Source organism: Drosophila mojavensis, unplaced genomic scaffold, assembly GCF_018153725.1.
Source record: "Drosophila mojavensis isolate 15081-1352.22 unplaced genomic scaffold, ASM1815372v1 contig_136, whole genome shotgun sequence".
In the NCBI taxonomy this organism is placed as follows: Eukaryota; Metazoa; Arthropoda; class Insecta; order Diptera; family Drosophilidae; genus Drosophila; species Drosophila mojavensis.
The window spans coordinates 23,377,300-23,404,960 of NW_025318667.1; the positions used below are offsets into that span (position 1 = coordinate 23,377,300).

The 27,661-nt window shown below is 41.8% G+C and overlaps 5 protein-coding genes across 7 annotated transcripts; 3 read left to right on the plus strand and 2 right to left on the minus strand.

Moving 5' to 3' along the window:
• Window positions 1-4,771: 4,771 nt before the first annotated feature.
• Window positions 4,772-7,671, plus strand: LOC122757160. Its single transcript, XM_044008576.1, has 3 exons — window positions 4,772-5,086; window positions 5,337-5,363; window positions 7,644-7,671. The coding sequence occupies exons 1-3, from the start codon at window positions 4,772-4,774 to the stop codon at window positions 7,665-7,667; spliced, it is 366 nt and encodes a 121-aa protein (XP_043864511.1). The 3' UTR covers window positions 7,668-7,671.
• A 124-nt stretch (window positions 7,672-7,795) lies between these two features.
• LOC6584540 (DNA-binding protein Ewg) lies at window positions 7,796-15,461 on the plus strand. Of its 3 annotated transcripts, XM_044008536.1 has the most exons (7): window positions 7,796-8,791; window positions 8,886-9,104; window positions 9,376-9,555; window positions 9,653-9,988; window positions 11,350-11,475; window positions 11,553-11,688; window positions 11,765-12,848. In XM_044008536.1, exons 1-7 carry the CDS (start codon window positions 8,105-8,107, stop codon window positions 12,697-12,699), a joined length of 2,619 nt encoding a protein of 872 aa, XP_043864471.1. In that variant the 5' UTR covers window positions 7,796-8,104; the 3' UTR covers window positions 12,700-12,848. The 3 variants fall into 3 exon arrangements, with proteins under 3 accessions (XP_043864471.1, XP_032588420.1, XP_015017052.1); XM_015161566.3 differs by lacking the exons at window positions 9,376-9,555; window positions 9,653-9,988 and adding an exon at window positions 14,316-15,461 and having other exon boundaries at window positions 7,801-8,791; window positions 11,765-11,886; XM_032732529.2 differs by lacking the exons at window positions 9,376-9,555; window positions 9,653-9,988.
• A 735-nt stretch (window positions 15,462-16,196) lies between these two features.
• On the minus strand, window positions 16,197-23,204 carry LOC6584541 (circadian locomoter output cycles protein kaput). Its single transcript, XM_002010160.4, has 2 exons — window positions 21,006-23,204; window positions 16,197-19,087 (listed from the first exon to the last, which is right to left on the minus strand). Exons 1-2 carry the CDS (start codon window positions 22,377-22,379, stop codon window positions 17,777-17,779), a joined length of 2,685 nt encoding a protein of 894 aa, XP_002010196.2. The 5' UTR covers window positions 22,380-23,204; the 3' UTR covers window positions 16,197-17,776.
• A 154-nt stretch (window positions 23,205-23,358) lies between these two features.
• LOC6584542 (ATP-binding cassette sub-family F member 1) lies at window positions 23,359-26,729 on the plus strand. Its single transcript, XM_002010161.4, has 3 exons — window positions 23,359-23,642; window positions 23,702-24,908; window positions 24,973-26,729. The coding sequence occupies exons 2-3, from the start codon at window positions 23,741-23,743 to the stop codon at window positions 26,589-26,591; spliced, it is 2,787 nt and encodes a 928-aa protein (XP_002010197.3). The 5' UTR covers window positions 23,359-23,642; window positions 23,702-23,740; the 3' UTR covers window positions 26,592-26,729.
• Window positions 26,712-27,263, minus strand: LOC6584543 (replication protein A 14 kDa subunit A). The gene is made up of 2 exons (XM_002010162.4): window positions 26,937-27,263; window positions 26,712-26,876 (listed from the first exon to the last, which is right to left on the minus strand). Exons 1-2 carry the CDS (start codon window positions 27,174-27,176, stop codon window positions 26,775-26,777), a joined length of 342 nt encoding a protein of 113 aa, XP_002010198.1. The 5' UTR covers window positions 27,177-27,263; the 3' UTR covers window positions 26,712-26,774.
• Between the last annotated feature and the right edge of the window lie 398 nt (window positions 27,264-27,661).

Consider the following 27,661-nt stretch of genomic DNA (forward strand, 5'->3'; position numbering starts at 1 on the left):
TATGTGCATGTACATATATATATATATACACATACATACATATGTGTATATACGTATATTGCTCACATATTTCTGCGGGCAGTGGTCTAGCAAGAAGCTGAGATCTTCGCAGGAGTATTATTTGTTGCTTAGCATGACTGTTTGGATTTATCAGAACTTATCCTAATCTATATATGGAAAATATTATGGGCTTATGTAGAAAGCCACAAGTCGTCGACAGCGTTTTATAAAGCCGACGCTTGCTGCAGCTAGCAGCAGTTTACTTCGGATTGTCGACACATTCGCTTGGTGAAGACCCATATTTTTTTTTTTATAAACATAATCATGGCAAGTGAAAAATAAAAATTATTTCCATACTTTTTTTTAAGTGCAATAAGTGTTTAAGTTATTTATATGAACCGCATTGCATGTGAGTCCCTCATTTGGTGCGCTTAGCTGTTTTTCAATTTGATATTGCTAGCTGCCTTGTGAAGGGCTTACGTGTGTTTGTAATACAACAGAAATAAGCTGCATAGTGCAAAAGGATATAAGATTTATGCGAATCAAACGGCTGAGCTACTTTTCAAATTAACGTACACAAATTATTGCTGATTTCAACCCTGCGCATTAACAGTATTGCTCCTGATTTGCATAGAGCTGCTCCTCACTTAACATTCTGGCTCCACAATGCAAAGAACTCTGTGCCATTTAACAGAGCCAACGATAGCATCGAGCAACGGCATCGATTGTTGTGCAGCACTGGCTCCTAGAGCTAGAACAAAAATTTCATACATGTATATATAAAACAAAAGAATAAGTAAAAAAAAACGGACGCAACTGCAGTGCGCAAATGTAAAATGCCGCTGTGATTATAAATCTGGACGACGCAGCGGCAGCGGCGACCAATAAGCAATATCCACAACAACGTTGGCGGCGGCGTCGAGAACGCGACTCCTAACGCGCGTGTGTGTATATTTTTTGTTGTCAGTTACCAATCGTTGATTGTGTGTGCGTGCGTGCGTGTCTGTATGTATACATATACATATATGTGTATACATATACAAGTCGAATGCAAATGTATTTGTTATCAATAGAAAAACTAACTTTGGATGTTTGTACAACAGCGGATTGAAAATACATTTGACACACAGGTGCGTACCAGCTTACACGTTTCTACGTACAGCCATTCCAAATATATATACATATCTATATTTACATTTGTGTGTGTATGTGTTTGCGTGAGCGCGACGCAGACGTGAAGAATTTTCGATTTTCCACTGCAATTTCGCACTGGGCCTGCTCCGCGCCAGCCAACTGCACACATGCACACACAAACAGATGTACATATACACACATATATATATATATATGCGTGTGTGTATATTAATATATACGAAAGCTTGCCAGTGTACGTGTGGGTGTGTGTATTTTGTGCACGCGCAGGGCAACGCAAAAGTTTCAGAGCAGACAGCCGCAGTAAGCAAAAAGTTTTTCACGCAAAATCCAATTGACATCAAACAAAAAACATTCATTTCGCTATTTAAATTTGCACGGTATTTAAGTTAATTTGTGTGTACAACTTAATTGAAAACAACAGGCGCTTTTGCACAAAATGGCGTCGAGCTTTACATAAATTTATGTGGATACATGCATGCATACAAATAGATGGAGAGATGGATGTGTTTGTGTGTGTATATGCGTGTGTGCATACAATTTCGTTAGATAATCCATTGGAGCCTTTATAATTTCTAACGGTAAATGTGTACAGACAAGTCAAAGCTATTATTATTGTTGTTGCTGTTGGCTTTGGCCACCATTGGCAGCGGCGCCGTAGCCATAACATCAATTTCTACTGCGAGTGTCCGTAATTCAAACATGCGCCGTTCCCTGCGCAACGTTTTTTCATATATATTAGTTCATTTGTTTTTCTGCTGTGTTGTCTTCGTGTTTATGTTTGTGGAGACATACATATATACATAGATAATTGCAATTCCATAGGGAATGCACATAACAAAATGGCTTGGAAAGAGAACGAGTTTACATGGCGTATGCGTAATTTGCATTTTTCTTCTGCTCAATATTTGCATCTTCCTTTACTCGCATTTACTGTTCTTATTTATCTTCATCAATTTCCACTCGTTCCATTTCAGCTTCAATTCCAATTCGAATTTCTTTGCCTGGGCATACAAGTGTACGCCTACATGTTTGTCTGTATGTACTGTGTATCTGTGGGTGTGTGTGTGTTTGTGCATGGGGGTTGCTGGGCACAGCCCACCCTTGAAATGAAGGCCAGATACACACAGCAGCCGTGGCAACCGATAGCGCCTACTGTGTACTTTAAATTGGACACTACTGTTTACAGCTGAGAGGAAGTCTCTGTGTCGTGAGGGTGTCTTGAAAATGCCAAGCAGAAAATCTGATAGCGAGTACAGTTCCAATTGGAATTTGCTACATGGTTTTGTTTTACTTGAACACGGGGCATGCGTTAGCCATTTGCCGTAGCCGTTGCTGTTGTTTTCTTTTTTTTCGGCTTTGTATATATAGTGTGCGCCGTCGCTGTTGCCGTAGCCGCGACCGCCGCATGCGTAACTTAAGTTTGTTGTTGTTATTCGTATATTTCATTTTATTTTTCTGTCATCACTTTATCGCCTTATTGTTATAGTAGACGTCAAGTACACACAGACATACACTAAGTGAGAGCGAGAGAGAGAGAGAGAGAAAGAGTGCGACTACAGCGAGAGAGCAGGCAAAACAATAGCTATCGATTATTTATAATGTGCGCGTGTGTACGTGAGTATTTGTTAGCGGTGAGCGCGCTGACGCAGTGGGAGATATGCACACACATACACACACACACACGTATTTATATACACATGCATGCATTAAGAATAGATTCTAGGCGGCAGGCGCATGCACTTACAATCACAAACAGTTACGCGCAACTCGCTGTGAAAGCAGCGACAACGAAATACAAAAAGAAGAGAATATAGTAAAATAAAAAATCCAAAAAAAAAAAAAACAGTGCGCGCTCGCTTGCTTTTCTATTTTGTCATTGCCATATAAATAGCCTGCCAGATAATAGAAAAGAATCAAAAGTGTGACCAAAGCGCAAGCGCCAAGTGTGACCCTCGCACGACTCTGCATATGTATGTACATATTTTTCTGCTTCCTCGATTGTTGCAATTCTTTTCTGGCTGTTTGCCATATTTTACATGTCTCTTGTTTTTTAAATGGTATGAAATTCTAATTGGAAAAAATCTATTTGCTCTATCTTGAAAATACGCGCTGGCGCATTTGGAGCGATGGCTGCAGGCAGCGCTGCTCACACCAACAACGCAATGAGCTACGTGTGTGTGTGCTTGGCTTTAACTGCCGTATTAAACGTTGTAGCATGCTTCTCAGCGCATTTAACCAAACTTTGCGCACACACCCACACACATACACACACACAAACATATTAGTGAAGAAAAACTTAACGCGAACGGAACATTGCGCACGCACCACTCAACAGCAGAATAGTCGAGCAGAATACAGTGACAGCCATAAAAATGTGTACACATGAGTGCATGGAAAACAACAAATATATTTATTGATCGCAATTCAAGGAGTTTTCTTTGTGCTTTTACTTATAATAAAATTATTTATTTTTATTTAAAAGCTAAAATTTACACTGAACTCAAAAAAACAAAACAAAAAATACACACACACATTCTAATTCGCAATTTGTTTCAGATATAATATTGATATGTAACAAGACAATGTTCAGTAAGGAATTTAAAATATGTAGTTCTTATTGGTAGCACACTTTTTATGGCCAGCACTGTTGCGCTAGGCCAATTGTCTGCTTGGCACGCGCAAGTGAAACGAGCTTACCACATCAACTACCCCAGTGTAGCTGTTGTTGTTTTTGTTATTGTCTGCGATGTGGCAGGAGGGGGGCTTTAACAAGGGTAGTGCTGGCAGTGCTGGTGGTGCTGATAGTGTTGGTGGTGGGTGGTGCAAGCAGTGCATGCGTAACCCGTAGCCATATGGCCAAAATGTGTAGCATAACAGCGTCAGCGTAAAACTTCACGATTATTGCCCAAGCGCAATGCGTTTGCGTGCGCTGTTGTTGCTATTGTTGTTGATTCTTGCCGTCGCTGTCGCTGTTGCTGCTGCTGCTGGCGCTGCGGCTGTCGCTGCTTCTGCTGTTGGCAGTGCTTGCATGGGGGATGGTTGTGTTTCGCTTTTGGGGGTAGCTGCGCAGCCCTTTTTTGCCAACGTCTCGCATGCAAACACATGTACATACATACAAACACACACACACACACACACACAGAGAGAGAGGAAGAGAGAGAAACCACAACACAACACAGATAACGTCCGATTTACACACACACACATAGTTGCATATATAGCTGTCTCTTTTTAATATTCCCAAAATTATGTTAGCGGGTGGATGGGCGTTAGGCTTTGCACGCATGCAAGTGACAGCTTTTGACCTGTCAAGAGCAGCTTTCGGAAAGCTTTTCAATGTGTGTACATCGGACGCAAACCTTAGTACAAAAATTAGTAAATAGCAAATGCAAAACAAAACAAAACAGAGCAGAAGAGAACGTAGCACGCAGTCACACATACATACATAGTCAGAGCTTGCTGCTGTATGGTCATCTCTGTCGCGCACTGTATTTCTTGACTGTTGGCTGCCGTCTCAGCGCAAAGTGACAAAGTCGACGCATGGGCGCAGTATTGATTTTTAACTGCGTCGACGCCGCCGTCTGCGTCGTCGCCATCGCAGTGACCGAAAATGTAAATGCATGCACACGGCGTCAATCCGTGGGGTGGTTTGGCGCAGTGTGGTCGTTTGTTCGCTTGCTCGCTCGTCGCTCACTGTTCGCTGCTCAGTGCTCACTGCTCAGTGCTCAGTGCTCATCGTCGCTCTCTTCGCTCTTCTTCGATAATATTGTCAGTGTGCGCCGCGTCGTCGCCGTCGCCCTCAACGTCGTCTGAGCAAACGCAAATAGAACTTCAACTGGGCAGGCGGAAAGGCAGCGCAGCGCAAAGCCAGCCGCATAGCAGTTTCAGCAGCAGCAACAGCGCCAGCGGTAGCAGCAGCGCCAACCCAATGGTACACAACTGCCAACAATAACAATAAACTTCAGCTCGGAACTGTAACTATAATCATAGTCGATTTAACCGTTGTGCGGTGCGTATACAATTCGTACTCTATTTCGGTTTCGATTTCGGTTTCGAATTAAATTTCGGCGTTAATTCTAGTTGGAAACTTTAACAAAAACAAATCAGCCAATTGTGTTTATTCATATTTATTTATTTTTTTTCTTGTTCGAATATTGTGCATGTGTGTGTGTGCTGTGCAGTGCGTTAAAATCGAAAATCAGCAAAAGGCAAGCATTATACAATATTAAGTATTTCATATTAATATTTTTGTTACACAAAAACAAAAACTGCAAACTTTGTAAAACCCAAAAACAAGAGACTCACAAATAAAATTTAACGCGCACGTGCAGCGGCTGCTACCATATTGAAACTATATACTATGTATATGTATGTGTGCACATACATATATCAACTAATTTGTATGTATGTGTGTGTGCACATACATTAACTGGAAAGTTTGATGGACTAACCTGCTGAGTCTGCGCGTTATGGACTCCATTTTATAAATAAGTAAAAAAGCATAGGTAGCAAGAGAGAGAGAGAGAGAGAGAGAGAGAGAGAGAGAGAGAGAGAAAGAGAGATGTGAAAAGGATATACTTAAAGTGCATTTCGTAAACCATTTTGTTTAATAAAAGAGACAGGGACAGTTATATCTACTTACATTTCATTCCAATTGGAATTCCAACTGGAGAGTTTGTTTAGACTTGGAAACTTATAAGAAAACAAACATCAAGCGAGACACAACATTAGATTAGGGGTTGTCTGGCAAATCGAGCTTGTCTATGATTTGTTTCTATGCTGTTTGTTATTGATGCTGTATTTTGCCAGAGATCGGAACATCCCTTGTTTTCTTTTTTTATCGGTCAATAAAATCAAGATAAATGTATATCAACTTAAGTATATATGTATTATATTTAAAGCCTAAAAGACAACATTTGATAAATAGCTTCTTTGATACTATTTACACTTTACCTTTTCAAATATTTTTGAAAAATACCCATTATTAATAATTATAATAATAATTATCAGTATAGAGATATCCCTGTACATAAATAACATTTCTTTTAAATAACATTTCTTTCGTATTTTAATATCAATTCGAATGAACTGACAGTGGGTCGTTGCACATTTCAACGCGTTCCTTTCCATTTCGTACCTTGCTCTCGTAGGCATTCATTGGTTAAATTGAATTCATGTATGTACAATGTTTTTGATGTTCGTTCTTACTTAATCATTGAATATGTATGTACTATATGGCGCACATAATTTAGTTTTTTGTGTTCTCGAATGTTGCGCATGCGCGCTTTTGACCTGATTCACTCATTGCTTATCAGCTAATTGTTTTTTATTTTCGTTGTTTGTGCTTTTTTTTTCGTCGTTTTGTCAATTTTGTCGAGCAGTTGCGCTGTGTGACGTACACCACCCGCCATGAGCCTAGAAACAGTGTCAAAATTTGCATAATAACTATAATGGAAATTTGGGACTATCTTAAGCATATCTCTGTACTTGAGCTGGTTTTATAGTTTGTTAGCATACTTGGGTTTTTGTTAAGAGTTCTTGCTGTATGTGTGACATATCTTTTCCAAGATAATCGTAGTCTACGTTGAAGCGAAATACATTTTCAAAATTTTAAAATAATTGAACTTTTGTCAAAGTCCTTGCCTTTTACCTATGTCTAGATCTATGGCTGTTGAGTAGCACAGCTTTTTAAAAAATTAAAATTTTGTATATAGTCCCCAGAGATATGTATACAATTTATTATCCACATAATATTTTTGTAAAGCTATTGGTCACTTTTCTTTCTCTTTTTTGAGGTTTAGCTAATTTGTATTTTTTCTTAATTTGCATATATACCTATATTGCATATTTGACTTAATATTTATTTCGATCCATAAGGATTTCAAACAAAAACCCACATTCTTTGGCTTTCCGTCTGTAAAAGTATTGAAGCTTATCCCCATTTAAGTTGAGCACATGAATATATATAGCTATATAAGCTTATATATCATTATTTTTCTGCGTAGGTATGAGAGATATGGGAGTCCTTCGCTTCAATAGGCTCAATTCTACAAATGATTCTATTGTAAAAGCTACAGGAATTCCCGAGTTCTATGCTATAAGAAGAGAGTACACGAGAGTATATTATATAATTTTAGTATGGTATAGTATTGTATTTATCTGTATCTCTAATCACTATATATATATATAAATATATGTATAGAGCAACATCCTCCTTGCTGCCCAGACGAGGAGTTCTTAAAACAAATATATTCTTTTCACAATGAAAACGAATATAAAAGCCCATAATTAACAAATATTAAAAAAAAAAAAAAAAAAAAAAAAAAAAAAATTAGTTGATTGATATAATATGATCTTCTTCTCCCACTCCCTTCTAAAAAAAAATAATAATAATAATGATAATAATATATATTATACATAATTTAATAATAATAAATAAATAAATAATAGAATTAATCAAATACAAAATGTTTTCCTCCATTTTACAGAACACAACGAAAACAGGAAACTAGGAAATAAAAAATACATTGCGCATGCGACTAGGGAGACCTAGCTTGGGAGCCGAGTTGACGAACGAATTGACAGTGGAAAGCAACAGTAGCAGCAGCAGCAGCACAGCCAGCACCGTCAGTAACCACCAGCACCACCAGCAACCAGCAGGAGCAGACGTGCCACAGCCACCAAGCTGGCAACCACAAGCTATCGGCTGGTTGTGGCGCCGGCTGGCAGCCAAAGGAGCGGCGGGAATGTGGTCGTCAGCAGCGTCAGCGGTGGCGCCACCGTCACGGGCAACACAATTGTCACCACGGGCAACGGCAGCAACAGCTCCGGCAGCGGCGGCGGTGGCGGCGGCGGCCTGAACGTGACCACAATCACCACCACCAGCAATAGCTCGCAGGCGCAGTCGTCCTCCGGTGGCCAGAGCAATGGCACCACCTACAAGATCGAGATGCTGGACGACGACATGCAGAGTCTGGCCACAGATGACGAGGACGATGATTTGATTAGCAGCGAGGGCAGTCTGTACGATGGCGATCTCAATACGCTGGCCAACGATGATGTCGCCCACCAGCTGGCGGCTGCTGGGCCGGTGGGTGTGGCAGCGGCCGCTGCGATAGCCAGCTCAAAGAAACGCAAGCGTCCGCACTGCTTCGAAACGAATCCGTCGGTGCGCAAGCGGCAACAGAATCGTCTGCTACGCAAATTGCGCGGCATCATCTACGAATTCACCGGGCGCGTGGGCAAGCAGGCGGTGGTGCTGGTGGCGACGCCCGGCAAGCCGAACACCAGCTACAAGGTGTTCGGGGCGAAGCCGCTGGAGGATGTGCTGCGCAATCTGAAGAACATTGTGATGGATGAGCTGGACAATGCGCTGGCCCAACAGGCGCCGCCGCCGCCGCAAGAGGATCCCTCGCTGTTCGAGCTGCCCGGCCTGGTCATCGATGGCATACCGACGCCCGTCGAGAAGATGACGCAGGCACAGCTGCGTGCGTTCATACCGCTCATGCTCAAGTATTCGACGGGGCGCGGCAAGCCGGGCTGGGGGCGAGAGTCGACACGGCCGCCATGGTGGCCCAAGGAGTTGCCGTGGGCGAATGTGCGCATGGATGCCCGCTCCGAGGATGACAAGCAGAAGGTGGGTGGGGTGGGTGTTCAACAGCCGCCCCAAATGGCAGAATCGTGTCTTATTAATCGCCCTCCCTCCCCCCAATTTCCCTAACTGACCACAGATTAGCTGGACCCATGCGCTGCGCAAGATTGTGATCAATTGCTACAAATATCATGGACGCGAGGATCTGCTGCCGACATTCGCCGACGACGAGGACAAGGTGAATGCGCTGATCTCGCAGTCTGGCGACGAGGACGAGGACATGGAGCAGCTGTCCAATACGCCCACCATACAGACGGTGCAAACGGTGACGCCGGCCACTAATCAAACCACCAGCCAAGTGAGTAATCCACAAATCTCTCCAGACTCTCTCACAACAAAGCGAAAGAGGAAGAGAGTGAGAGAGAGAGAGAGAGAAATCGGGGATGGGAGATGGGGGAATCATATAATGTACAAATAATATAATACGGTATTCCATTGCATTTATGCGCACCCATTTCGCGTTCCCTACTAACACACACACACACACTCACACACTTACACACGCACACATCCACACTCCATGCGATCACACCACTAACCCACAACAACAACAACAACAACAACAACAGCAACTGCAGCCACAGCAGGTGAACGTGGTGAAGATCAACAGCGCTGGCACAGTGATCACAACGCACACAGCCCAATCGAATACGCCAGCTCCGACGATCATCCAAAGCACGAACAATCAACATGTGACCACGACGGCCACATTGCCGGCATCGACTAAGATCGAGATATGCCAGGCGCCAGCGCCACAGCAGCAACAGCAGCAGCAGCAGCAGCAGCAGCAGCAACAAACATCATCATCATCAGCAACAGCAGCAGCAACACCACCACCAACAGCAGCAGCAGCAGCAGCAGCACCATCAGCAGCAGCAACATCTGCACACAACCAGCAACAACAACACGACCACAGTGCACATCCAGGCGGTCAGCCAGTCGCAGCCGCAAACGATTCAATTGACAACGGCGAGCGGTACGGCCACAGCGACGGCTGTGCAGACAACAGCAGCCGCTGTAAGTGCATCGCAGGCGGCACAGGCAGCTGCCGCAGCTGCTCAGCAGCAGCAGCAACAGCAGCAGCAGCAGCAGCAGCAATCGAATGCTGCTCAGACCGTAACCGCCCAACAGATAGCCAATGCCCAAGTTTGCATCGAGCCCATAACGCTGAGCGACGTTGATGTTCGTACTAATCTCTCTGAACTTGTAACTAAACTAGATTCAATCTTCAAACTTCAAACCCTAATCCAGCTGTTTGACCTTGGGCATTATGCACGACGATTTGATCTAGGCAAAGCAAAGAGCAAACATTATATATTCTCTCCTTACATCAACAGTTTCTGAAAGCTTTACCTATGTGAGTGTTAGATTGAGCAACTGAAAGACTGAGATTGTTGTAAATTTTTTAAGAAATTGTCAACTTGAATGAAAACAGCAGAAATATTAGTAATTTAGCTAACCATTTTATAGATTTCTTTAACTAGAGGATCATCACTTTTGAAAATTGAAAAAAAAAAATTAAAATTAAAATTAAAATGAATAAAGATATTAGAGGAAATATATTTATTTCGAATGTAAAACCCGTTGGTTCAGTGTTAATGCCAAGATTTGTTTGCGCAAATTCATAAAAATATTATTTCCAATTATTTTAATTTTAAAATTTGTTTTTGATTAGCTAGGAAAAAATTAAAAAAAAATATATATATATATATATATATATATATAAATTTAAAAATAAAAATAGAGGTCAATAAAGAATTGAAAAAAAAGATCTGATGAATTGAAAATTTAAAAAATAATTTAGGATCAAAAATTAACAAGTTAAAAATTCGCTAGTTGTAAAATTATTTAAAGGCATAAGTTCAACAATTTTTAGTATACATTCCTTAGCCGTCATTTTAATATAAAATATATGTCAGATATAATAGATTTCCGATATTTAGCTCTCTTAACTCAATTAAAAACCAAAGTCATTGAATGTCCTGCATAATGCTCAAGTTCGGCGAATTTTGTTATTTATTTATAATATAATTTTCTTGAATTGTTATACATTTGTTTGGAATATTGTTATTGATTGATTTTGTTTGCATTACTTTTAATGTTTACTATTATAAATATAAGTATATATGTTTAACTCAATACTTTAACAGCGAAAATTTTTTTTTTTTTTTTTTTTTGTATTTTTTTTATGCAATTTTTTTTTTTTCTCATTTGCAGCTGAATTTTATTTTGGTTTATCATTTCATGCGCTCAAAACAACAGAAATCAACACACACACACACATGTAAATACACCACACAACAGTAGCTCGAAACACATTGAAACACACAAAACGGAACACACTACACAATAAGAAATACTTTTAATAATTTGCATACATTTTTCAATAATTTTGTTTGCATTGCATTTGATGTTCGTTGATGAAATTTCTTGTGTTTTTCTATTTTCTATTCTGTTTGCTTGTATTATTTGCTTTCCTTTTCCTAGTGGCTTCGTTAGCATAATGCCATTTATTAACATGCTCTTAACATTCTACTTAACAGTACACGACACAAACTGTCCTGTCGCAGAACGCCGATGGCACCGTCTCTCTCATACAGGTGGATCCTAACAATCCAATCATAACGCTGCCCGACGGCACAACAGCTCAGGTTCAGGGCGTGGCAACGGTATGTCCAAATGTTAATGATGATTGTCAATAACATTGTTTGCTCATCACTCACTATGCCGTTAACTAACATTGCAGCTGCATCAAGGCGAAGGCGGCGCCACCATACAAACGGTACAAAGTCTCGCCGATGTGAATGGTCATGACAATATGACCGTCGATCTGACCGAGGCGCAGGATGGCCAAATCTTTATTACCACCGAGGATGGGCAGGGTAAGTGCCACTTGAGTTGATGCACCAGTCTCTCTGTGTATGTGAATACTTACTTCATGTTGACAACCATTCGCAGGATATCCGGTCTCAGTGAGCAATGTTATATCGGTGCCCGTCTCCATGTATCAGTCGGTGATGGCCAACATGCAGCAGCTGCAGACGAATAGCGATGGCACCGTGTGCTTGGCCCCCATGCAGGTAGATAACAGCAACACACCAAACAACAACAGCAACAACAACAACAACAGCAACACAACCAACAGCAGTAATAATAGTAGTAGCGGCAGCCCATCTGCTGCCGCGCCCACCTCGCTGCTGGGCATCTCAGTAATCAACGCTGGCGCCATGCTAGGCCGGCGTCTCACTGGCAGCGGCGCTGGCGTCGCAGCAGCAGCGGCAACGTCCACTGCCGGGCAACAGCCGGCGCTGACACTGCAAGCGCCGCCTGGCATTCGGTTCTACTGGGCCGCCAGTCCGGGTAGCGGCAGCGGCAGCGGCAGCGGCGCTGGCAGCAGCAATTTGAATGCTACCGCTAGCTTTAATCTCGCCAATAACAATAACAATAGCATGCTTACTAATAATAATAATAATAATAGCAACAACAACAACTGTAGCAGTAATAGCAGTAGCAATAATAACATTAAAATGACGCTGCCCGTAGTGCTGACAGCGCCGGCGACGTCGACTGCGCAGCGGCGCCTCGAACCAAATGCGTCGCGGCGCACAGCGCAAAAACGCCGCAAGCTGAACAGCAGCGCCGGCAGCAGCAGCAGCAGCAACAACAACAACAACAATACTAACAATAATAATAATAATAGTAAGCTAACTTTACGCAAAAAAGCAAACGACATAACGGTACCTGCTGCTGCTGCTGCTGCTGAAACGTCCACCATACGCTGCGTGGATAGCGCCAGCCTGACCAATGCCAGCGGCGGCGCCGGCGTCGGCGGCAGCGCAGCCTTGCAGCTGCAGCTGCCAACGAAAACCATTAAATTAGAGCATTTGGAGTAGTAGACTTTAAGCAGCCATACGCACATACTTGCCACGCCCACGCCCATGCCTAACGCCAATTTCCATCAATATTTAAAGCTAGTTAACATTGCACGTATCAAATCTAGTCAAAACGGCGCTGCGTGCACACAGACACACACACACACACAAATACAAATACAAATACAAACACTTGCCATTTTTACTTACATTACACAAATACACACTCACACACACACGCACATCGCTGTACATACAATGCACACACACACACACACACAAACGTACATACATATATATATACAAATGCAAACAATTGTGAATGCCGACAAATACCAAAAAGAAAAAAATCAAATCAAATTCGAAACAAGAAACATATTTAGAATGCGATAGATTTGCCTTAGTAATCGATAAATAGCATAATCGATAAGTAAATATAGTTAATCAACCGTCACTAAACAAGCATGCCCCATCTCCCTGAATTGAATTTAAATTGAGCCAAAAATTTGTTTATACTTGAAGCAGTAAAACCAAAAAGCTAAAAATATTTAATGAAATCGCATTGCCAAGTTCCTAAAACCCAAAAACAAAAATCATGAAAACCAAATGAATTCATTTAATTTGTTTATGTTTTTAACAATGTTATCGAAACACAAGCCAAATATTAACCTATTTAGTTGATTGAATAAAAACACACCGTTTTGATTTAATTTTTAATTTTCTTAGACTTTGTTAGTTTGGTTTTTTTTTTTTTTTGTGCAATCCATGGAAAATATGCAAATATTTTATTTAGTTTTATTTTGTAGTTTAACTTAAGTAGTTGGATTTAGCAAACAGGGAATTTTGAATGCTATTATGTTAATAGAATCACTGTGAAGTAATCAAAATTTAAATTTAAAAACAAATCAAATGAACAAAGTAATAAATTTATATATAGTCATATATTGTTGAAATCGTCCAACGTAGCCAATTTTGCATTCAAAATGTAGGAATTAATGTAATAAAACAAATTAAGAGAAAGAAAATTTTAATTTAAAAAAAAAAATATATATATATATATATATATATTATTATTATTATTATTATTGTGAATATAATTATCAAAGTCATGTGGCCAAAAATTTGTATGTGCATACATAAATTTTATGTTTTATTATCATTATCATTATGATTATTATTGTGTTTTTATTACTAATTATGTTTATTATTATTATTATTATAATTGTTTTAGAGCAATTTAGTTATGTATAAACAGAAAAGCAAAAAGCAAAACAAATCAAAAAGTGCGAATGAAACGCAAAGCAAAATCAAACAAAATTATTGAATAAATTCTTTATTGTTGTGATTTTATAATTATGATTTTTTATTTAATTTTCAATTCAACAAAAAAAAAAAAAAAAAAAAGAATTATTAATTTTGTAATTTCCTTTTTTTTTTAGCAGCTCATCAAGAAATTTGTTAAATTTTTTATTGCTTGATTTTTAAGTAAGTACTCCATTTATTTTTTATACTTTCATTTATTTGTCATACGAAGCCAAACAACATGAGTAAATTTATGGACAAGCTCAAACATACATATATAGTTGTATTTATGTCATTTTATATACATATATATTGATAATTGATCTCTTTGACAGGTGGAAAATGGCGATCAATTGGAAACAATTACCGTCTCGCCGGGCATGCATCAGATGATGATACAGGGCGGTCCCGGCCAGGAGCCGCAGCTGGTGCAGGTGGTCAGCCTGAAGGATGCGACGCTGCTGAGCAAGGCCATGGAGGCGATCAATTCGGGCAATGTCAAGGCTGAGGATACAATCATAATGGAGCAATAGATAAATTTGGCATCGAGATTGATCATGCATGTAAATGCTTGAACCATACACTAATACATTCCTTTTTTTTTTTTTTTTTTTTAATATATACATATATATATGATTACGCGTATATATATTTATGTGTACTATGTATTTATAGTTACTCGAACGTTTATTTATATTCATATGACGCATAAACGAAAATATTTTAGAAGTACCTGAAAGGTGTTGCTAAAACAAATAAGTCAACAAAAAGCAATTCTCATTTGATAATTCGTTACATTTGCCATTGTTTCTTCTTTTTATCGATCTGCAATTAAAAATTTATCGATTCTAGTCATCAAGTACTTAAACTTTTATTGTAATCATTTATTTATTTCGTTTTATTTTTTACTGTACAAACAGTTGAAAATGTCTTCGCATAGTGTAATAATTGAAGATTGCGTTAACTTTAATCAATTTTTTTTTTTTATTAACTCACTTAGTTCTTAATGGGAAAAATAAAATCGAAAATAGTTAAATTCAAATCAATGGAGGAAACTCCAAGTTCTAAATAAACCGTTTTTTGCGAGCCATTAGCAAAGGGCGGCGCACTTAATGTACTCATATACCTATACATAAATATTCATATATATATTTACTGTATGTATATAATGAATATATATAAATATTTATATTATGCATCTATATAAGAATTATGCCGAGTTACTTGTACGTATGTTATGGGCTTTACTAAAAATCAATTCTCATTTGCGTCTATGCATTAACTAGTCATAAAGTTAAATTAAAACGAAACAAAACAATTTATATTAAACTAAAAACAAAACAAAATTGTAATTCATCTTAGGCCAAAAAGAAAGAAAAAAAAGAAAACTCAGATAAACCCAATGCAATGTAAACAAGAAGCATCACTTTAAATTTAATTATTAATTATAATAAATAAATAAAATGTATACAAAATGTAAACATTCTTGTGCCAATTATTTCAATGCAATCATTAATTATATATACATATATATGTATTTATGTATATATACCATTTACATCATATATTCTACAAAAATATTCAAATAGCAAACCACTTGACTCATTCAAGATTGTATTTTAAAGAGCATCACTATTTTGAAAAAATTTATAAAATTTTAGTTTTCTTGATCAGCATCAACCAACAGCCGAGTCCATAAGTCCAGATCATCTGGTTTTATACTTAGACTGCACTGAAAACTCTCAGTTTTAGGGCCACGCCTCTTAAGACTAGGTTTGACCGAAACTGACTAGATCGATCCAGCATTGACCTTAGTAAACTCATATACATGACCATCATAAACTCATATACAGTTATATTCAGGGTCTACGAATTTTTTTTTGTGAAAAATAAATGGGAAAGCTCTTTCTATTTTAAACTATATCTTAAAATTGTTGATCTCTTGTGTTGATATTATAGGACATGATGTCAATATATATTAAAGCTTTGTTGTGGACATAATTATGAAAACAATTCTAGTTTGCACGTAACGAATCAGGAATCAGAAGATAGTAGTTCCCCAACTTCTGTATATCTACATAGATGTATTATCTATATTATACTTACACTTTTCATACATATTTCGTTTCCATAAATAAATATTTCTAGTTAATCGTTAAACTTCTTTTTTAATCAAAATTTGTTTTATAATTGAAAAAAGAAGTAGAGGAAAAACATATTATTGTTTACTTTATTATTAACGTTACTCGTTCATTATGAATTATTGTTGTTGTTTATATTAATAGATTACACGCTATGTTTTTAATTGCTAACATTTGTAACGCATTATTATCAATATTATTGGTTGTTTTAAATATTAACTTGTACAAAAAGTCTAGACAACAAACGCAAGAACACAAAACATTTTTTCTTCATCTGCATATATAATTATATATATATACTATATATTATATACATATATATATATATATTATATATATACGTATTACGCATGTATAACCCAAAAGTGTTTTAAGAGCACAACTCGATTAATAAAATATATATATATAAAAAAAAAATCAAACAAAATTTCACAAATTTCTTAAATTACAGTTAAAAATTAGGCTACGCAACAAACAAAATAAAAGATATAAAACAAACGAACGAACGAACGAACTGAAGGAAAACAAATTTACAAGAAAAGAAGAACTGGTGTTATAAAATACTACAAAATTAATTATGTTTAATAATAGCTACGCAAAAATTTCGCTAAATAAAATGTGCTAACTGATAAGGCAAACCGAACGAACACACTCTAACGGGACTTCGAGCCTTGTATCGGAAGTCGAAATCGCATTGGAAATCGAGTCGAGCGCAAACAATGTTTAACGAAACTGAACAGAACTTGGTGGATGTTACGCGGGTATGGAGCTGTAGGGGTTGCCCAGGGGGGGGGTCTTACTCATTCATATATAAATATGTATAAATGAAATGTTAAGTATACGTAGATACACACATACCATAATGATGCTGGTCTTCAAAAATATCCGAAAAACTATGTATAAATAAATTAATTATCTTCTATCTTCCGAATTGTTTCCAACTAACTTTGCAAATATTAACTCAGTGTCTCTCTATGTGTGTGTGTGTGTGTGTGTATGTGTGCCTTATAGCTCAGTGCTCAGCAGAGAAATGCTCCAGTGCCGCCTGACGGATTTGTAATTGAATAACAACTATTGTATTATATAATTGAGTATTAATTAATGAGGCATTCGCAATTGAATTCTTGTTTCGATAGTTTTGGATATCATTTTCGTTATTTTTCATATTTTTTTCCGTTTTGATTATTGTTCAATTGTAACAACAGAATAAAGCTAAAATCGCGCTGTTCTCTGCGCTTCTCCTGACTCTTCTCCCTCTCTCTTTCTCTCTCTCACTCTCTCTTTCTCTCTCTGTACCCAATTTTATTTGCCTTTTACTGTGCTAATTTAGCTTTGTTTGTTGTTTATCATTTTCGATTTAAGATTTTTTGTTTTTGTTTTCGTTTCTTGTTAAAACGTGTTAATAGTTAGTGAGTAAATTTCGCTTAAAACAATATATATGATTTTGTACTCTGATCGCACTGGGTCTTGAAATGGGATCTGGATGCTGCAGTGTGTGGGGAGGGGAAGCTGGAGTGGTCTGAGGGTTGACGATGGGCGGTTAGGTAGCCAAAGCTCCAGCCGTGCACTGAATACTGAGCTATTTAGACTAAATAAATTAAAGATTGTAGCTAATCCATTGCAGCGCACAGGCCGCCACATTTGAATCTCCACCACTATTGGCTGCCGTTGCTCCTGCCGCTCCTGCTGCTGCTGTTACTGCTGCCGTTACTCTCACTGGACGCTGTTGTTGGTGTTGTCGTTGTCGCTTGCTTGGATATCACTGAAATCGTGTGATGATGGACCGCATCGTACTCGCTCTTAATGTTGACCAGAAGCTGCTTCTGCTTCTGGTGCTCCAGCAATATGGCATCCATTTGCCTCTCGTATTTGGGCGGCAGTGCGCTGCACTGTCGTTGCTGCTGTTTCTGCTGCTGCGCCTCCTCGCCCAGCGTCGCCAGTTTCGTGTCCAGGCTGCGCAGCGTATTGGACAACACCGCACGCAGCTGCGCTGGCGGCGATGGCGCTTCAGCGGCCACCGTGTTCGGCATTGTCGTTGTTGTCGCTGTCGTCGTCGGCGGTGTCGTCATTAGCCTCTGGAGCACACTGACGCGCGCTGCTGGCGGAGGGGATGTATTGCTGTTGGCATCATCCGGCAGCTCCAAGCTGCTGGCACTAGCCGGCGACAGCGTGGAGCTCTCACTCAGACTGATGCTCAGCTGGCGTGTGACGCCGCCGCCTCCACTGCCGTTCACAATGTTGCGCTCCAGCAGTTGCTGCTGCTGCTGCTTCTGCTCCTGTTTCAGCTCCAGTTGTTGCTCCCGCTGCTGTTTCTGCTGCTGGTACTGCAGATTTCGCGCCGACGTCACATTCACCACATTCACCGACTTCGATATCGAGTGCTTCACATGGCCAGGCGCGGGTGGCACAAGGGCCAGCGGTGCAGGGGACGGCGCCTGCTCATCGAATGTGCCCGTCGCATGGCTAGAGGCGGGCGAACTGCTGCTGCAGCACATATCATCCACGGCATCCATGTGAACGTCGGCACTGCCATTGCCATTCGCATCGGCAGCGCCACCATTGGCCTGGCCACCATTCGCGCTCTTCTGCAGATTCTCAATCAAGTAGAGCACAATGCGCTCCAGCTGCTGGGGCGCCCGAGATGCCGGCAGATCGGGACTGGTGTGCGTGGGTATGTTGGCCTTGATGATCGTCGAGAATTTGTTCTTCATCTCCTGCACCTTCTGCTTGCCGGCCTCCTCGTCCAGCAGCGTATTGACGCACAGAAACGAATGCACCTTGTTGCTGTTCTTGTCAATCTCCAGGAAGCCCTTCGTCTGCAGGTAAATAAAGTGTCCATTTCGCGATAGCAGACGATAGCAACTCTCGCCATAGTCGCTGTTGCAGTCGTACATCTGCCTCAGTGCCACAATCACCCAGCGTACATCGTCCAAATGCATGAAGCTGAACGGGCTCAGGTTCCGCACCTGAAACACAGAAACAAATACATCAACAAACAAACAAACAACAGCAACAACAGCAACAGCAGTAAAATGCATTAAGATTCGCCTAGAAGAGCTTTAAGCAAATGCGCAATAGACCGCTCACAGCAGCTTAAAGCGCAACGACAACAACCAGCAAATCTGTTATGCTCCGCTTGAAGTACAGTTTCTATATCTAGACTAAGTACTATATAAATAAGTATATATTATAATTTTGTCAAACAGCACAACTAGCTGAATCTATATATGCGATGCAACATTTGTAGGCACTGCTCTCCTATGCAATTCTCATCGATTTCTCTAAATCTAAACATAGACATATACATGTCTGCCCAGCGGAGTAGCTAGCTTCGTCATACGAGATTTGTTTACAGCCTTTGTTGATACTAACTACACTTCTATGCAATTCTCATGCTCATCAATTTGTGAAACAATTTGAAGTTTTATTTGAATTGATAAATACAGACATATTTATATAGTCTTGATTTTATTTATTTGCTGAAAAGCGTGTGAATAAAGAGTATAAACAAAGCTCGATATATTTATCTTTTTTATACCCTGAACCCATTGAAAATGGGAAATCAGGGTATACTGGTTCTGTGAAAAAGTATGTAACGGGCAGAAGGAGGCGTGGCAGACCCCACAAAGTATATATAGTCTTGATCAGCGCGACGAGCTGAGTCGATAAAGCCCTGTCCGTCTGTCCGTCCGTCCGTCCATCCGTCCGTACGAGTGCGTCGAACTCAGAAGTTATAAGAGCTAGAGCGCTGAAATTTGGCATGCATACTCGTGTGTACCATACGCAGTACGAGTTTGCTTTATTTTTTGATAAATCGTCCGATAACTTTTTTATCGAGAATAATCGAAAAATTGGTTTTTTCAGCCTAATTTGAACCTTTTTTGACCTGGAGTCTTCAAATTTGCGTTGTATATAAAGTTAATCGATACAAAGATTTTGTAATTTACAGATTTGGGATACCACGCCCCCTTCTCCCCCAATTTGTAACGCATTTCAGGTACTAGAGACTTGTGCTTTGGAATGTATACACATATTCACCATATGATTACGCTCTAAAAGTTTCATTAAGATCGTATGTCTACAAAAGAAATTATTCAACAAATAAATTCTCATAATATTGCCCACACTGCAGCGCAGACCAAGCGCAGTCGCTGCTTACTGCGCAGTTAGCAGAGCGCAGGCTTATGCGTGCGTGTGGATGCGTGTGTATGCATGTGTACATAAAAGAAGTGCAGAATGAGTAGAATATCAGCTTAGAGGGTTCAGGGTATCTCCTAGTCGAGCAGTCTCGACTAGAGCCTTCTTACATGTTTTCACATACTTCTCATATGATCAATTTCGTTGTCGAGTGTATTGAAACTGAAGCTGTAATTTTTATTTTGGGATTGTGTCTAATTTGGCGGCTATTAATGTACGTAAATATCACGATCAGCTCAGTCTCTCTCTCTCTTTCTCTCTCTCTAAATGCATCTATTTCTCTCTCTGTCACTCGCGCTGTGCCTCTTATTCATTCCGTCTACGTCTCTTCATTATGTTTGACTCCCTCTTTCTTTCTCTCTCTGTCTTCTCTCTCTTCCTTCTCTGTCTTTTCTCTCTTCCTCGATCCCTCTCTCTTTCTCTCCTTCAGCCACCCCCTCTCTCTACCGCTTTCTCTCTCTAACTTCCTGTTGTTCTTCCTCTCTCTCTCTCTCTCTCTCTCTCTCTCTCTCTCTCTCTTTCTGTCACTCTGTTTAGCCTTTCCGGCTGTGTTGACAAATTTCGTATATATGTATGTATGTATGTAGTAGCAATAGTTCTAGAATGCTCCCTACACGCATTTAATCACGATTAATAATTGTGTTGATTAGTGTTTGATTAGATTGATGCGTCATGTGTGTCACTCACCTCATCCTTCATGTAGCCCGCCACGATGCCAATGCGCTGATCACAGTCGATGATGCTGCCGTCGATGAGGTGCCGCGTTCGGTATTCCAGCTGATACGGCTCCGGCTGGCGGCACATGAGGCTCAGGCAGGTTGACTCCTCGCGCATCACTCGCGCCATGGCCACCAGGACGATGTCGTTGCCGCTGATCCCATGCAGCGCTGCCTGTGCAATGGCATCGTGCTGGGGCAGGCAGGGTGCGGTTAATGTCGTCGTCGCCGCTGCCGCTGCTGCTGCATTTGTTGCTGCTGCTGCTGCGGCGGCGGCGGCTGCTAACATATTATTATTACGTGAGCGCCTTATCAGCTGCGATACGATTGGATAGTTGGCGGCCGCGCCACCCGTCACGGACGAGTCGCTGCGCCGAAAACAACCATCGATTTTGACCATCTCATAGTGACGCGTGGCTTCGGCACGGGTCGAGGCGCGGGCGAGGCGAATCGTGAAGCAGCGTCGATCGGCGCGCAGCCGCTCATCGATGGCCGCCATATGGGCGATGGTTTGGGGGCTGGGCGTGCGTGTTCGTTCTAGGTCCTGGTCTAGTTGTTCCATTTCCTCGTCATCGTCGCCTCCCCCACAACTGCCGCCGCCTCTGCCCCCACCTCCACCTCCACATCCACCTCCACCATCATCTTCATCGTCGTCATCATCGTCGCTGGCCGACTGCGACTGTGTGTGCTGTTGGCTGCGACGTTGCCGCTGGCATTGGCGCTGCTGATAAAAGAGCGTCTCGATGTCACGCGGTATTAGCTGTTGACGCAACAGCGCCTGATCATCAGGATGGGTTATCTGCAGCAGATTCTGGCCGTACAGGTCCGATTGGCAGTGGCCGAGCAGCTGTTCCACGCTGCCCGACACGAGGACAATCTGCCCGTTGCATGTGAGCGTCAGAAAGAAGCTGTCGAGCAGCTGCATCAGCCTATCCGTCAGCAGTGGCGTTTCGCCAACGCCAATAGCATTGCCATTGCCTCCGCCAGCTCCTGGTCCAGTGGCGCCGCCGCCGCCGGCTGACTTCATATTCAGCCGGCGTCGACGACGCGTTGCCGATTTCCCAAAGATGTACTGCAGCCGCAGGCCGTGGGTGGCAAATCGTAGCACGGCTGTCTTATCCAAACGCCGTGTCGATTCGGCCGCATGCGGCACCATTGTGGCCAACTCCTGTATGCTCGCATTTAGCTTATCCCGCCGCTGCTTCTCGGCCAGATTACGCGCTTCTCGTCCATTCGATGCGCCGCTTCCGTCGTTCGTCTCACTGTCCCCGACGGCTGTGGCTGCTGTCATAACTGCGACGCAGCCGCTGCCGCTGTTCGCTGTGGCTGCAACTACTGCTGCCATGATGTGTGTGAGTGCTAATGTGTGTCTCTGTGTGTGTGTGTGTGCGTGTGTGCGGTGTGTGTGGGCGCTGCTATTGTTATGGGTGTAAATCGTTAGCTTGTTTTGATTTTGATTCTTACGTTTACGTTTACGTGTTCACGGCTTCCGAATTCGAATTCGAATTCGCTGATCTCCATGCATTTGGTGTTTTAGTTGGTATTATTATTATTTTTATTATTATTAGTATTATTATTGTTAATTGGCGCGTTGCGGAAAATTGTCACTCTCCATAACTTTGCGGCCGTTGCCGTTGCCTCTCTGCGCTCGGCTCTGTTTGCGTTTTTCGTTAAAATTTGAGTTTTTTTTTGTTGCTATTTCTTTTAAAGTTTTCAAGGTCTCGCTTGTCGTGTTGTTGTTGTGTTTGTTCTTGTTGTTATTGTTGCTGCTGCTTCTCTAGCTACTGCTGCTGTTAACCACCTTTGGGCTATGCGCGCGGCCCCCTTCCTGTTTCTCTCTCTCCGCACACACACGCACAACACACACACACTCAGGCAGCGTATGTTATATTCCGTTTTATGGAATTTTTTTTGATTGCGTTGCGAATCTCAATCTCCTTTGCGTTGTGGCTTTGCCTCTCTTGTTTTTGTTATTATTGTTTTCGTTGTTTTTTTGTTGTTGTTGGTCTGCCTGCAAATTACGAACGTATTGGAAGCGAATCAATGGAAAGAACATACAATTAGTTTGTATATCGCACGCACTATTCGCACTATTTTGTTTATATTAGTGATTAATTGTTTATTAAACAATTATGTAGCTCGGCGACAATTGTGGCAAAAAAAATAATAATAATATATCGATATATCGATATGTATGTAGCATTATCGAGCTCAACGACATATCAGCTCCAAAAGTTCCACCTGAATACAGCAAGCCAAATGAAATGGTTTCCTGAATTGACTGTAAATTGTTTTTATAAATTACATATAAACATATACATACTGTAAACAGCTGAAAATTCGTTGACGTAAAATTTAAGAAACTCGTCATTGGTTTAGATTCGTTCTAATTGGGGGTGAACCAGTTCAAAACGATGACATCACGACTCCGATAATAATTCCAATGAGCACACAAAACACGCACGCACACACACATGCACCAAATCATCGCGTGTGTCTCTTCCTCTTTCACTAGCTCCACACACTTGGCACATTTGCCAGCTGTGCACGTGAAAGCCGCTGTCGCAGCAGAATTGGCAACAGCAACACCAGCTCAAACAACGCAAACGTAAATCATTTAAATTATAATAATTGAATTCTGAATATTCCCTGTTATTTTAACAATAGGTCACCCAGCGTACCTAATACCTAGCATCCGACACAGACATGTCCAAGGCCAAAGGCAAGAAGAAAGAACGCTTCGATGAGGAGGAGGAACAGCCAGAGAAAGTTAGCGTCAGCGAAAAGAAACATGAAAAAGGTAAAAAGGGTAAAAAGGGAAAGCGCGGTGGCGGCGGTGACTCCAGTGATAATGAATCCCTTGCTGCCAGCAAGTTGTCCATTAATGATGCGGACGATATTGAAAGCTTAAAGTCTTCGCAAGGCAAGCAGCAGCAGAAGAAGGCTGCCAAAAAGGGGAAGAAGGGCAAGAAGAATGACGATTGGAGTGATGATGAGAAACCGGTGAAGTCAATACCAACGCTCGAGGTCGATGGCTCTGACGAGGATGCACCGCCTGTTGCTAAGCCAGCTTCCAAGAAGCAACAGCAGCAGCAAAGCAAGAAGAGTAAAAAAGAACAACAAAAGAAGGGAAATGATGGCTTTAGTGATGACGATGACGATGATAATGAGGATGCTGAAATTGCGGAAGACGATGAGGAAGAGGCGACGGTAACCATAGCCAAGCCGGCAGCCAAGAAATCGAAAAAGAAGCAAAAGCAACAGAAGAACAAATTTGCAATGAGCGAAGATGAGGAAGACGATGTGGATGAGAAGGAGGACGCCGAAGATGATCTGGATGATGAGCCAGAAGATAAGACGGTCAAGCCAGCAGCAAAGAAATCCAAGAGCCAGAAGAAAAACAAATTCGAATTGAGTGATAAAGAGGACGACGATGAGGATGACGATGACGACGTCAGCCCTTTGTCCAATAGTCAAGCTAGCCCCGTTGAGGAGGCAAAGTCTAAGCCAGCATCAGATGCGAAGCTTAGCGAGAAGGTTGCTGCACTCAAGCTCGAGGAAGCTGTGACGGAACAGCAAGAGCCAGTTGAAGCTGGTGAGGCAGCGATCACGCCCAAGTCGGAGGAGTCATCGGAGGCACTTGGTGAATCCAAGGACAAGGAGAAGAAAATGTCGCACAAGGAGAAAAAGAAGCATAAGAAACAACAGGAATACGAACGCCAAATGGAGTTGATGACGAAAAAGGGCGGCGCCGGTCACTCGGACCTGGATAACAACTTCACCATGTCCCAGGTGCAGAAGACCGCTGGACAACAGGCGGCACTTGAGCATGCAGTCGACATCAAAATCGAGAATTTCACGATATCGGCAAAAGGTAAGATAATTTCACAACTTGACTAACTCTTAAATGAATCATTCTCTCCATTTGTTTCGATAAGGAAACGATTTATTTGTGAATGCCAATCTGCTGATCGCCCATGGTCGTCGCTACGGTCTGGTGGGTCCCAATGGACACGGCAAGACGACGCTGCTCCGACACATTGCCTCACGGGCGTTCGCCATACCGCCAAACATCGATGTGCTGCTCTGCGAGCAGGAGGTGGTGGCCACCGATAAGACAGCCATTGCTACCATACTGGAGGCCGATGTGAAGCGCACGAAGATGCTGCAGAAGGCCGATGAGTTGGAAAAGCAGTTCGCCGCTGGAGATATGAGCGTCCAGGAGGAGCTGAACGACACATTCGCCGAACTGAAAGCAATGGGCGCCTACTCGGCGGAGGCAAGAGCCCGCCGTATCCTGGCTGGTCTGGGCTTTAGCAAGGAGATGCAGGATCGACCCACAAACAAATTCTCTGGCGGTTGGCGAATGCGTGTCTCGCTTGCACGTGCTCTGTACTTGGAGCCAACTCTGTTGATGCTGGATGAGCCGACTAATCATTTGGACTTGAATGCAGTTATTTGGCTGGACAACTATTTGCAGGGCTGGAAAAAGACACTGCTGATCGTGTCTCACGACCAGAGCTTCTTGGATAATGTGTGCAACGAAATCATCCATCTGGACCAGAAGAAGCTTCATTACTATAAGGGCAACTATTCCATGTTCAAGAAAATGTACGTGCAGAAGCGACGTGAGATGATCAAGGAATATGAGAAGCAAGAGAAGCGACTGCGTGAACTCAAGGCGCACGGCCAGTCGAAGAAGGCGGCCGAGAAGAAGCAGAAGGAATCACTTACCCGGAAACAGGAAAAGAACAAAAGCAAGCAACAGAAACAGGAGGAGGACGATGGTCCGCAAGAGTTGCTGGCCCGACCCAAGGAATATATTGTCAAGTTCCGTTTCCCCGAGCCCTCACAGCTCCAGCCACCTATTCTGGGCGTTCACAATGTGACGTTCGCGTACGAGGGCCAGAAGCCGTTGTTCGTGAAAGCCGATTTCGGCATCGATTTGACCAGTCGCGTGGCCATTGTGGGTCCCAACGGCGTGGGCAAATCCACATTTCTCAAGCTGCTGCTCGGCGAACTAGAGCCACAAGAAGGCGAGCAGCGCAAGAATCATCGCTTGCATGTGGGACGCTTTGATCAGCATTCGGGCGAGCATTTGACAGCGGAGGAATCGGCGGCTGAATATCTGCAGCGTCTGTTCAATTTACCGCATGAGAAGGCTCGCAAGGCGCTTGGCTCCTTCGGCCTGGTCAGCCATGCGCACACCATCAAAATGAAGGATCTTTCTGGCGGCCAGAAGGCGCGTGTCGCTCTCGCCGAACTGTGCCTTAGCGCGCCCGACGTGCTCATTCTGGATGAGCCGACCAACAATCTAGATATCGAATCAATTGATGCCTTGGCCGAGGCCATCAATGAGTACGAGGGCGGCGTCATCATTGTCTCCCACGACGAGCGTCTCATACGTGAAACGGGTTGCACCCTCTATGTCATCGAAGATCAGACAATTAACGAGATCGATGGCGACTTTGACGACTATCGCAAGGAGGTGCTCGACTCCCTTGGCGAAGTAGTCAACAATCCGAGCGTGGTGGCCAATGCGGCTGTGCAGCAATAATCGCTACCATATGAGTTTGTCTCCTTCTATTTCGGCTGTTGCAAATTACTTCACTAGATAGCCTTTTTATATATATATGTGTGTGGGGCGAACAGATCCCAATAAAGCAAACACGAAATGTTGAATTTTTTGCAAAAATACCTCCCATTTATTTAATTTAATATAAGTTGCGTGGATCTTAAATTAACCATATCGATAGAATTGTTGAACGTTATTCAGCAGCTGCGTCATCGTATTATAGCTATCCACATCGAAGTCTATATTTTCGCCACCAAATTCGATAATCTGCGAATCCATTGAAATATTAGGGAAATATATCTCTAGCAAACAAATTAGTACATTTACCTCTTTGGCTCGTATGGTGTCGCCAGCGCTTGGAATCCCAATTACCTCTACCCATGAGCCTTGGGCGGCACTCAGCTCGCTGGGCAGATTGATCCGCAGCTTTTGATTATCTGTGCTGATAGCCAACAGTGTTGATCCGGCCACGCTCTCTACGCGCACCATGATGCTGACAGATTGGCCGGTAAACTGTTTCAGCATGCCGCCATTGACAAGAGTACGCGATTCAAATGGTGTATTCATTTTGTGAACTGGCACAATTTATCTAGTAATACTGAGTGAACAAATCAACACAACAAATGCAAATGCGCACATCAGCGAAATAGCGCGAAACAATCGAGTAAAATATCGATTGCACGTCGATAGCTTTCGTACAAGGAAATTCCCACAAAAATAACATCATTTAAATATCGTACGTTGCGGACACTGCAAAAATTTAGCACATCTCAGAACATTTAGACCCTGTACTACCAAATAAATCCATCAATCAATAAAACTCGAGTTTTATGTGTTAAATGTGATTTATGTGATTTATGTGTGTTTGATATATTTAATTTTTTTATGTGTTTTACAGGATTTTTGTGTTTTATATGTTTTATGGGTGTTATGTGTATCTTGTGTTATATGTCCTCTATGTGTTTTACTTGATTTATGTGGGTTATACATATGTTTTATGTGTTACAAATACTGTTTTTAGTTAAGTCAAAATGTGATTAAATTGCAATTGA